Here is a 12,587-nt window from a genome sequence, read left to right as displayed (position 1 = left end):
CATGGTGACACATAAAAATGTTTTCACTTTCTTTCTCTCTCTTGTGAACGTGTATATGAAACAAAAACGTATTATATCATTCTTTTTAGCCAAAAAAAAAAAAATCTCATTTCGTTCAGAATAATTCATTTTTAATGACAGCCTCAAAAGATTTTCTTGTTCGTCGATATTAGCTTCTTCTAGTATTCCATATTTGCTTTCAAGAAACAAAAACCAATCTAATATATTCTACACATGACATTTCTTGCATCAGCAAATTCAACTTCTCATTTTTCCAATACAATAATTTTGTTTTCAGATTACTTCAATCAATTTTGTCGCCAGTAATACGATAAAGTTTATGATTCCATCCTGTTTCCTACGCTGTGAAAATTATTTTGTCCACGTTGCCATGGTGACGAATATTAAACAGAGCATTCTAATCTGTCTTCCGGGTTCTGAGTGATAACATTTTGCTTCTCCTTTAACATTGTTATTCACATTATTAAAATGTAGGTAATGTCCCTTTTATAATGGCTGTCGCTGAAGTTAGTTAGACTGTGCAGCCATCTGTTGTTATCCTAGCAATTATTCGTCCTATCGTTGTGAAATGTATTTCTGATTTCTTTTCTCACAGAAAAAATTATACAATGGATAAAACGATAAAAACTATACAAATAAATAATGAATATCGCTCGTTTCGAAAAAGAGTGCCACAATATGAAATTTTTAATTTTCTTTTTTTTCGTTTAAAAAGCTTTAAATGACGTGATTTTCTTCGGAAAAAAGAGATTTTTTTTTTTTAAATATAATATCAACTACTGGAGAGCACAACCAGTTTAACTTTCCTGCAGCAAATTTTCTGAAGAGTTAAACTTCAAATGCTTTTCCTGTAAAATTTCCTAAAAAAGTTTCATATGATTTAAACAACGGTAGCTTGCGTTTGCAAGTGTAAATCGTGACTAGGTCGAATCGAAAGAAAACTTTTTTTGGAAGTTCAATATTTCGTGTTGATAAAAATGTTGTCCCTTTAGCAACACACGTACCACAAAAATATTCATTCAATTAAAATAATATTTAGGCGTCCAGCAGGAGGTCTAAAATTAATTATTTTCTTCAAAAAATTGATTTTTTTCTATATATTAAAAAAAAAGTGGTAACTTTTAATAATTTATCAAGCAGAAAAATATAAACAGCGAAGTAGGTAATTAAAGTTAAATAGAAATGTTTGCTCACCTGCAATATTTAAGTCTCCCACATAGTACTCAAGAGAACTGGATTTTTTTTTAATTTTAAGTTAAATTTTTAATTTTAAATACATTATTTTTGTATTATTCATTTGAAAACACATTCGCTAACACATTTTGAACTTGATATTTTATTCAAACTTATATGTAATTTTTAAAACAATAAATAGAAAAATTAATTCTTTGAAGAAAACTAGAAATGTTAGACCCACTGCTCGGACCACTCAATATTTTTTAATTTGGCCTCTATTTTTTTTTAAATAAAATTACACTAAAATATTTGAAGTGGTGTAAAGTTAGTCCAATGGCTCAAGCCTGAATGACTATATTCCTATTTCCGCAAGCATGGCCTTATTAGATTTCGCTTATGCTTATAGGCAGTGACAACCGCTGAAACTCATGGCAACAAAGACGGCGGGCGCTACTAGGGAATCTCTGCTTTCCATTACTTTGCCATTGATTGGTGGATGCCAAGGTTTCGTTCAGTGCCTTTTGCGGTCAAAATGGGCGAAGTCCAGTTAAAAATAAACCGATTTTGAAACTATTCATTGATTGGTGGATGCACAGGATTCCGGACAATTTCAAGAGCAGATCATAGTTGCATCGGTTAAACGCAGAAAAGTCAAATTGTAACGGCCTAAAAGCATCAGCACCATCTAGTGGGGCCATGTGGCTACTTGCATTTCTTTTACTAGCAAAGAAAATAAGTAAAAAAGACTAATAAAAATGCAATCAATTTTAAATCAATAGCTCATGTTTATAAGCCTTATGTTCATTCACTAAAACATGAAATAAAACATTAAACGTTTTCAAATTTCAACAAAAGATGACTTTATTGTTCACATTAAAAGAGAAGGAAACTTTGAGGCATTTGAGACATTTTTAGTAAAAAAATGCAATGCTAGTCAATTACTAAACAGTTGAAATTTTACTGTTCATTTGAATACCATAAATATTAAACAAATTAATATTTTCAAAAAAAATCACACAATATAGGCATAATGGAAAACATTCGGTACTTGATGCACATTTTTACAAACATGAAGTATTTGTAATGTCATTTATAATATGAAAAGTAAAAAGAAATTACTTATTTATTTGGAAAAAAAATATTGATCTACTTCATTTTCAAAATGATTACTATAAAATCAATATTTTCAAATATGCTATCAATATGCTGCTGAATGTTTGCACGGTTACAATTTCAAAAATTGAAAAATTTCTAACAGACAATCCAGGTAAATATTTGAATTAGTGGCATCACTGTACTCCGCATTCTTAGAAACGGTGTTCATTAAGTCGTGTACTATAAAGAAAATTCTTTAAAAAAAAAAATCTGCATTTTTACTGCGCTTACATTAACAGTTGAAAATGGTGTCTTAAAGAAAATGTCCTAGGGACACCAAGAGGGGGCTTTGAGGATCAACCCCAAAGAATCTTTAATTTTGGTATACACTGCCAATTATAACCAGTGGTGTTCCCATAGGGTATACTCCATATAGTATACCCTCAAACATTTTTAAGACATATACCATAAACCCTCAAGTTTCAAAACTTTTCATATTATGTATATGATCGCATTCACATATTGTGCATAACTCTTTACTAGAAGTATACCCTCAGAAAAACTGATGGGAACATCACTGATTATAACACAACAGTTTACATTCATATTAAGGACTGTTTTGATCAAACCCTCATTCCTACAGGGGTAAATTAAAATTATTGCTTCATTAGTGCCTTTCACAAAGTTAAAAATTGTCTAATTTTTTTCAGAACTACGAAAAATGCACACGTAGAAATGCGTTTAAGTTGCGAAAGAAACTTTTTGAGATAAAGATCAAAATCCTAATACATATAATAGCGGATTCACTGATCGAGTAACGCTCCTGACATCACCAACAATAAAACTCGCACCACAACATAATTTGATAATATTTTTTGGTAATGTTTGACATGTCGGGAAATGCTTAATTTTGACAAGGCTGAACTGGATCCGGTAATTTGACTGTTTTACAGGTAAGACTTATTTTAGGAGAATGAAGAAATGAAAAGTGGTCAACAATAAACCTTATCTACTGGAGTTTAGGTTTAATCCACTGGAGTTAGGGTTAAAATTTCAACTATCAAAATATCACCAAACAGGCAATTGCTTCCTTCAAATGTAAAGCATCCTCCCCTGTCAAACCTCAACGGGCGATTTTCTAGTAAAAATAATAATGTTTAAAACCAAATTAGTCTTTTAAATGGATTTTCTTATCAGTAAAAGACTTTGTAAACTCTGTATTTCATTTAAAATTTCATAGAAGTTTAATGCCTGGTTTGGTTGTGATTATTCCTCTGTTGTAAAAGTCATTTGTTTTGTGCAAGGTTATAGATGTTTAATCAGAATTAATATTCATCACTAAGCATTATTGTAAAAACAAATTATCTGGGAAAAGTTGATGGCACTGTTCAAGACACCTTTGACAGTGTTAAAGATCTCAACAGACTAAGAATTTTTTAATTGAAAGCTTTATTTACAGAAACTAAAAGTCTCCAACAAAAAAATGAAGTGGCGTTTTGTCTGCTCCAAGTCCAGGCAAAATAGTTTATTTCGGAAATAAAATATTGTAGTCATCAGTAAAAAGGATGAAAGAAAGTAAGCATGTTTATCGAATGGCAAAAAACCAGGAACATATATAGAAATTTATTTCGGGAGGAACCCAAGCGAAATATAACAATAACTTCACAAGTTTAAGTTGGAAAATAGTTCTTCTTTTGAATATGTCCTTATTTGCTACAGTTGAACCTGTCTTATCTAGAACATGCCAAACTCCCTAAAAGTCAAATGTTTTCACTTTCTCAGCATTTATAGCACAAAAAACGTTTTCTTACTTGCTTATCTCAAATAAAGTCTTACAAGTCTTGTGGGACAGGGAAAACAATAAGTACAGCGAACAAGTATTCTATTTATTCCATCTATTCAGCAACTGCAGTTGTTGAAACTGAAAAAGGTGAACTTTCGAATCATTGAGAACATTATTTTGTAGTGTTCGATTAATGCATGAACTTACTATCCCCATAATCATTAATATTACTAAAACATGAAATCAAAACACGTGATACAGTAAAATGATTAACAATATCAATGCAAACGATACTGTTAACTCATTTGACTTTGTCCCAAATGTTTGTTTTTACAAATTTTCAAAACCTCTGTATCTTGAAACTTTTGTATCTCAAATATTTCTTCAGCCCTGTGAAGTTCCAGATAGACAAGTTGGACTGTACCACATTAGTTGAGGTTTCTTGAAATGCTTAGTCAATTTTTCTGTAAGAATTTGCTGCATTATGATACTTATTTACAATTAAATCTTAAGACTTGGGAGAAGACTTACTTTGTTATAAGTATTCATTGCATTAAAAAAAAACATTTTGTGGTTAATGACTTCAACTGGCCCAACATTTTAAGTGAGATATTAGTTATTCAATACACTAGTTTGATTAACATAAACAATAGTCAAAATGATGACCTTATGAAGTTTTTTCAATTTGAGGTGGGGACTATACATGGCTTTACAATAATCTGTATTATGTTTATAGTCATCGAGTAATCCAAACAAAATTTAATGTCATTTGCATGAAATAATTAATTTAATCATTTGAAATTTTCAAAACTTAATAAATATTTTACAGGACGGGAGATCAATTGGAGCAATGACGTTCAACTGATTGTCAGCGAAGGTTAGGAAAGAGGTTTTGATCAACACTTTCAAATTCAAAGTAGAATTTTCCGAACAATACAAGTAACTATTTTATTAAAACATTTTAAGTTAGAGTAGAATTTTAATGAAATAAATAACATCATCTGCAATGTTGGTGATTTATTATGATTTTAAGAAATTAAAATTTAAGAAAAGTGAAATGATGCAAATAAGTTTCGGGCCATTTTATAATATTTTGGACAAATGTCCAATCCGTAACATGACACTTTTTTTTCGCCATAACTATTAAATTTATTGTTTGATCAGCACATTATTTTATTTTGAGATTGTGTGTTGGTAGGACAAACTTAAAATAAAATAATGTAATAATCAAACAGTAAATTAAATAGTTATGTCAAAAAAAGGTCATGTTACAGACTTTACAAAATACTATGAAATGACCCTTTAATATTAAAATGAAGCCATTTTATAGTTAAATGGAACATTAAGGTCCTAATTTTAACAATTGAAAAAGTTCTGTAACTCTGTTCTGCACCCAAACACAAAAGATATGTACATCAGTTAGGGGTTTCATATGACGATGACTTTATTTTTAGAAGATATACTAGATTTGTTAGAAACCACTGCAAGATGATTAAATGCAAAATGTAATAAATTTTAGTAGATAAATCATAGATCTGAATGCATTTCATGAAACAAAATAGTCAATGTATTTAAAAACACAAAAGTAATTTACATTTCCATACTATGCAAAGTCTTTCTCTAAAATATCAAAACGTCACCAGAATTAAACTAAAGAATTTTTACACAAGTCAAATAAATAACATCATACAAATAAATAATACTGTAATTAAGACATTCTTAACCAAATCACTATCACTTTTCACAGCTGTGAAAATGGTACTTTTAATCACAGTTTATTCAACAGAAAAGGATGACATTACACTCTGCCAGACTGCACAAATCGATTAAAATAAAATAAACAAGCAACATGTGTACATTACAATATACATAAATGCAAAAATATCCTGAATGTTGCAGCAGTTTGTAATGAAAATGATGCATAACCAAAAATCAAATTCCTAATTTTGTAGACCTGGCATCAATAGAATATAAGTTAAGCTTCCTGATAAACTTTAACCATGATAAATTGAACTGGAAATATCTCAACAATAAATAACAGGTAAATATTTTCAGCAATGCAAGATTATTCAGTTAAAAAGAATCCAAATCAAACACAAAAGACTTATCACTACTTACAAGGAGATTGAGAATACTATAGACCTCAAAGTAACCCCTCCTTAACATGTATTAACCTTCTTAACATTAGAGCTATAAACTGTACACGAGCATGAATCTTGATATAGAAAAATTCTTCTTTATAAATGTAAATAACAAAATAAAAAGCACAATTTTCATATCTTCTTTCAAAATACTGTCTCAGTAACCACAAGGCAGAAGATTCAGGAACTTCTATAGTTCTCTCTCTTTCTTAACAGTTCATATACAAAAGAATTGAAGCTCAAAGGCAGAATGTCAGCTTTTATTCAATGCTGAAAGCCTCTTTAAATATTTTTGGCATCAGTATTTGTACACGTAAAAATATGAAAAACCATAAATAAGGAAACATACTTATGTATATATATCAATGTATCAATGGAAAACAGGTTGCCCACTTTCAAGCATTAAAATACTTCCTCGTTAATGTTTTGCATATTTTCTTAACCTACCTTGGCTGCTTGCAAATATAATAACAGTTTTAAGTATACATAAAATCTAGAGTTTAAAAAATTAATTACTACGAACAACTTTTAATAATTACGCTAATACGATAAAATTGTCAAAACAATTAACCCCTTTCTCTCTTCAAGTTGAAGTTAGCAAAGCTACAAAGTACAATGTTTACTAGCTATAATCAGGAAACACTTAAATTGCTCAAAAATAGTAAAGTATACAGTTAGACTGGTGCTAAAGTAATCTTCAGCTTGTAAACGAATTTCAAACATAACGAAACATTATTTTAAAATTGTTTATACATCTATACTTTATGATCCTTCATGACAAATTTTGAAAACTTATAATAACAATAAATTTCATTATATAACAGTTGCTCCATATACAATAGTAGAATTTGACTACCAAAAAAAAAAAAAAAACATTTTAATTTACAATCAAAGATTGCAAATTATTATAATTAATTACTATCCCAAAAGGAGCAATTCAATTTTGTTGATTTTTAAAATTAGGAATATAAACATTCAGGAATGCTCTGATAACAACTGAAACTGCATATAATATGCTATTTTACGTTTGGTTTTTTGAATGAAGATTTTTCTTCAGCAATTTAGAATTGGAATTTTACATTTTAATCACATTTTCAGGTTGGTTAAAAGTTGTGTACAGTTGGTTCTCTGTTTAACGGCGCTCTATTTAACCCCTTTCTCTATTTAAAGATGACTTTTTACGGTCCCGAACCCTCCACTGCAGTTTTTAAAAAATTCTATTTACAGACGCCTTCTACTTATAAACATTTTATTGTGGTCCCTTGAAAGTTGTTAAATAGAGATAATGTGGCATCATAAGATATTTGGCACATTTAAATATACATTTATTCAGCATTAAACCTCCTTAGATTTTCCTTGATTTAAAATAAATAATTTTATGATCTTACAACAATTATTATCTAACAGTATCCAAAAGATTTAGCAAACTGCTAACAGGGAAAACAGATACATGAAGCATATAACTTTTTATTACATATAGCCAACCCTGATTTTAGAGAACACCAAGACACAGCAAACACTCAATTGTTATAAGCTCTTAAAGTAGTTCTGAATAAATTCCTATTCAACCAATGCATTTTTTCATGCTTAGAATGACCACCAATTAAGAATTTCTGACATAAAGAGCCAAAAGTATTAGATTAAAGAAATATAAATACTTTCTCCAAGAATTTATCTATCCCAAAGAAATGCTCATCTGCTTTTTAATTCTTTTTGAGCCCCACTGCAAGTGTTTGCAAACGAAATCAGATTCAACATTTTGTTTCAGCTAAAAAAAAACATTACTTACTTACTTTTTGATTTTATTTGGTGAATATTCCAAAAATCTAAATGAGTTTCTTTTAAATCTTTAACATAATTTGTTTTACCCAAAATAGTTCTAAAACAATGATTATATATTGGCTAATAAGAAAGGGAAAGTTGTAAATGATATTATAACCAAACCCAATAGCGAAACAGCCCATGGAGGCCAAGGCCTACAATGCCTATCTCAGTTTTCCTGATCAAGGGTTCTGGGGTGCAAGAGCAGAGGTTCCGATTAGGAGGTCAGTCAACGCGGAATCCCCAAGGTTTAGTTCTCAAGCATGCGTTGTACTCATTTTATTTACTCACTGAAGGGATGAACAGCTTTCACCAAGCCCAACCGGGGAATCAAGCCCACATCTACACGGTGGAAGTGCAAACCGCTACCACTAAGCTAATGGGTTTAAAATGATATTATAATTAATAACAATGTGATACTTCAAATTTAGTCATGAAATATGCTTGGTTACAGCATACACTTTGATTGCTTAAAGTTCATTGTACATGTTAAAAGTATGCCTGATGTCTCATTTCTTACAACTGTTTGTTGGCAGTTTTATGCTTTTGAAACCCATTTCCATTGAATTGATCGCAATAAAAGCATTGATTCACGCACACGTCCAAATCTCGTACTAAGTGGGCAACCAAAGAATGTGCAAAATAAACTCAATACACAACAAGATAATTGCTAACATTCTAATGATGTTGAATCTGGAGCAAAACTTTTGTCTTTGGTTTCATCAGGAACATCCGACTGAGAACTAAGTGATGATTCCCCACCCAGACTGACGAGTTTCTTTCGTAGTCTTCGAATAATTAATGGCGCATGATGATCGTGGAAGCGTTCGGCATCAAGAATCGATGGCGATGATAAGGAAGCTTCACCACTATTGCTCTCGTACAAATGAGCCGTCCTTATGCTATTATCTCCAGTGTTTTGGTCACTAGAAATATTTTTATCAATGGAAGCACAACCAGAATCGCAATCATCCGACTGGTTGTTCTTCGTTGCAAGAAAAGCATTGGATACACTCCTGTTCCTGTTCACACCTAAAGAATCCAGAAGTTTCTTGTCACACAGATTTGCACTGCCTATCACATCATTTCGAAGCACAGGTAAAAAATGAACTTTGTATTGGTCTGTGTTCATAGATGCAAACACACAAGCCCAATCATCTAAAGGTTGGTTTTGTGGGCATGGTGAGTCCAGAATTGGCTCATCAATGAGTTTATTTTCGCTAGATTCTAATTCATTTTTAATTGATGGCACTGGGGATTTTGGGCTACCAAATGAACCGTTTGGAACATTAAGCGTTGAACCAAATGAGGATCGGAGAGGAACGGGGCTTAGATTTGCTACTGTGACTTTACTCTCGGATTCATCGGGAGATGCTTGGCGAATATTCACATTTGGCGTTGTAACTGCTGCGTTGATGAATTGTGGTGGTGAAAATGGAAAATTTGTAGAAATGGTGGGAATATCAGCTGAAGTGCTGAAAACACAATCAGTAGTGTTCCTTGAGCTCTGCAAGTTTAAAGATGCTCGACGAAAGCCTAAAGAAATAAATGGTCCAAATCTCATTCTGTATGATTAACACAGCAAAGTTAGCAAATCTTTTTTCGATTTCAAATTCAGAAACAATAAATAAAATAAAACAATGCAGGTGAACACAGCAAAATATGACCAAATGTTTTAGAGAAACTAATTCTGTCTATACTATTTGGCAATCCCTAGCATTTAATAAGATAAAGTAAAATAATTACTTTTTAACATATAATTAGTTAGCTCATATTAACTAAAATTCAACAAATTCTATTACCAAAAGATCTTTAAAAATATGAATGCATATCTTACAGCAAAAACAGAAACTCAGATTTACATACTAACTTATGTTTTAGAGATATTACTATTACTGCTTTCTGTATTCAGTACAGAAAATAAATTTGTAACACTAAGAAAGGTTGGTACTTAGCAATGTACATGACACTTAAAATGGATTTACTGAGCTTTAGATAGCAATGTGTTTATTTTTGAAACATCCATGCATTAAAGGGCTACTGCTTAATACAGTAGAAACTCATTTATCCAGATCTCCAATTAATCTGTATCATATTTATAGAGTTTTAAAAAGTTTTGTATTCACATAAATAATAATTTTAAATTATTATTGCTGAACTATAAGTATGCCAAACATTCAAATTTTATTTTGATTAAATTACAACTCTTGCATAGATTGTGCAACAAATTATAGTAATCTAAAAAATATCATGGCGTACTTAGAGCGTCAGTCCAACACCTTGCAACTGAACCATAAATTATAAGTGTTTGGGTGAAAGAATCAAATGCAATTCTGTTACACCATATTTTTCTTTGATATAATAAATGGTACTTCTGCTTATTTAAGAATCTGCGATGCTTATTACTCATATTCCTTGGATTTGAATTCATCTAGACTGACTTTTATCCCAGTTAGTCCAGATAAACAATGTTGCACTGAACAATGAAAAGTATAAATGGGTTATTTCATTTCAAACTAGCGTAGTTTTTGCAAAAATGTAACTCACCATTTAGATTTTTATTTAGCACACACAGGAAATGTCAATATTGACATAGAAAAATACATTTCTATTTCTTTCCAAAATAATTATTGAAATGGCATAAGCTGATGGCGTAAGTAGAATGCGGGCAGGAGAATGAAGGATGTTGATGTTACTGTTTGGAAGGGGAGTCACCTTTCATGAAAACATCAAAACATCACATAAAAATTCTTCAGGTGTTTCCTCTCTTTCTGGTGTTATTTTTTTAATCCGTCTTTTTGAACAAGAAGAATCTTGAGATTCTTTCTCTAAAAACCTATCCAATGTTGTCAGCCTTTGACCAATACCATTGTCATTGAACAAACTGATGATCCTTGACAACAGCAGTCAGCTTACAATGTCATTTCCCCATCACTCTTTGTGTTTTCTCCAAGTGTTAATACAGACCTTTCAATTTTGATAAAGAAATGCTTTTCTTACAAGATTGCAGTAAGAAAAATGCCATAAAAAAGTGCAAAAATACCATAACAATTGCAAAAAAAGGTGACAAAAAAGTAACCTGAGAAATTTGAAAAAAATTATAATTTTTATGATTAGTTTCTTAAAGAAAATGAAATTTCATTTAGTTGCATTTTAACAAAGGTGAATAAACATTGGAAAAAAAATCTAAATCATGATTACATAATAAAACTTTATCAACTTAAGTACTTTTATAGTTTTTTTCCCTACAGTGTTACTTGCTTTTGAAAAATAAGTGTATAGCAAATTACAGACTAGGAAAAACTAAGCAGACATTTTGGTTTTACAGCAGTACCTATTATTCTACATACATGTTAACTGAAAAACGGAATCAGTAAAATATTATCAATGACTTATTCAATGCAAATCAATCAAATAAAATAATTGCATCACACGACTGAAAGTTCTATAATAATGTAGAAATACAATTAAATGTGAACAAAAAAATTTCAAGACTTACCAGAATCATTTCCACTATTGAAAGGGAATACAAAGTTTGGTGGAAGAGATGCCATTTTTACAAGAGGCTTGTGAATTTTCTTTTTATGATGAGGTGATCGCGGTCCTATTCCCTTGGCACTAACATCCTAGATAAATAGTATCATAATTAACGTTAGAACATTTCAAGTATATTTTACCAAAAAAAAAAAAAATGACAATTAAAGTTGAATTTAAACAAAAAGTTTAAGAAATTCTTATGTTCACTACATGTGAACTACATGTGAACACTACTACATGTGAACATTTCAAGTAACGTTAGAACATTTCAAGCATATTTTACCAAAAAAAAAAAAAAATGACAATTAAAGTTGAATTTAAACAAAAAGTTAAAGAAATTCTTACATTAGAGAAATAAAGAAACATTTGTAAATATAAAAAATATTCTGATTAATCAATGCACTTACAGAAATAGTATGAGAAATAATAAAAACGTTTTAAAAAAACATTTTATATTTGAAAACAGGGAATTATTTAAGTATTAAAATAATTAAACTTCACCAACACCCCTCCCCCTAAATTTGACAAAGTTTTAAAACATCACATATTGAATCAAACACAAATGTGACGACTAGCAACAGACTATGGGCCCAGCTAGGCTGGTCTTAGTCAGTTTATAAGTCCCCAAAGAAGATCAATGGCCCTCTTAAAGCTATCCACCTTCTTGGGATTTTTAAGAACCTGTCATTTCAGTTCTAACTCAAAAATCCTTAGCTCTAACAAATTAAATAGATTTTAGCACTAACTAAAAATTAGGATAGGTACCTAAAAATATATCTGGAACTTCTATTACACAGCTTACTAGATAAGAGTGCATCAGAAAAAAAAAAAAAAAACAATAATAAATAAGAGTGAGGGTGAACTTGAGACTAATTTAATGAATAAGGGACTTTTAAGGACCTTAGAGGTCTTATTAGATGCCCTGAACTACTCATACACATACTCTTATCAGAGCTTTGGATACAAACACAAACTGCCTTTCTTATTTAGCTTTCATCTTCCTTTTTTGGGGC

General features: G+C 30.6%; 1 protein-coding gene across 1 annotated transcript in view; it reads right to left on the bottom strand.

Annotated features, from left to right (window-relative positions):
• Nucleotides 1-8,551: 8,551 nt before the first annotated feature.
• Nucleotides 8,552-12,587, bottom strand: part of LOC129228527 (voltage-dependent T-type calcium channel subunit alpha-1H-like) — a gene marked incomplete at its 5' end in the record, with an annotated part of 211,680 nt that continues 207,644 nt past the window's right edge. Inside the window, 2 exons of the mRNA XM_054863207.1 lie at nucleotides 8,552-9,573; nucleotides 11,537-11,663. Of these exons, the coding sequence (XP_054719182.1) occupies nucleotides 8,708-9,573; nucleotides 11,537-11,663 (993 nt within the window). The remainder of the gene's footprint in view (nucleotides 9,574-11,536; nucleotides 11,664-12,587) is intronic.

This window comes from Uloborus diversus, chromosome 8 (assembly GCF_026930045.1).
Source record: "Uloborus diversus isolate 005 chromosome 8, Udiv.v.3.1, whole genome shotgun sequence".
In the NCBI taxonomy this organism is placed as follows: Eukaryota; Metazoa; Arthropoda; class Arachnida; order Araneae; family Uloboridae; genus Uloborus; species Uloborus diversus.
Note: the sequence above shows the minus strand (reverse complement) of the source record. Positions and strands in the feature narration are given on the sequence as shown.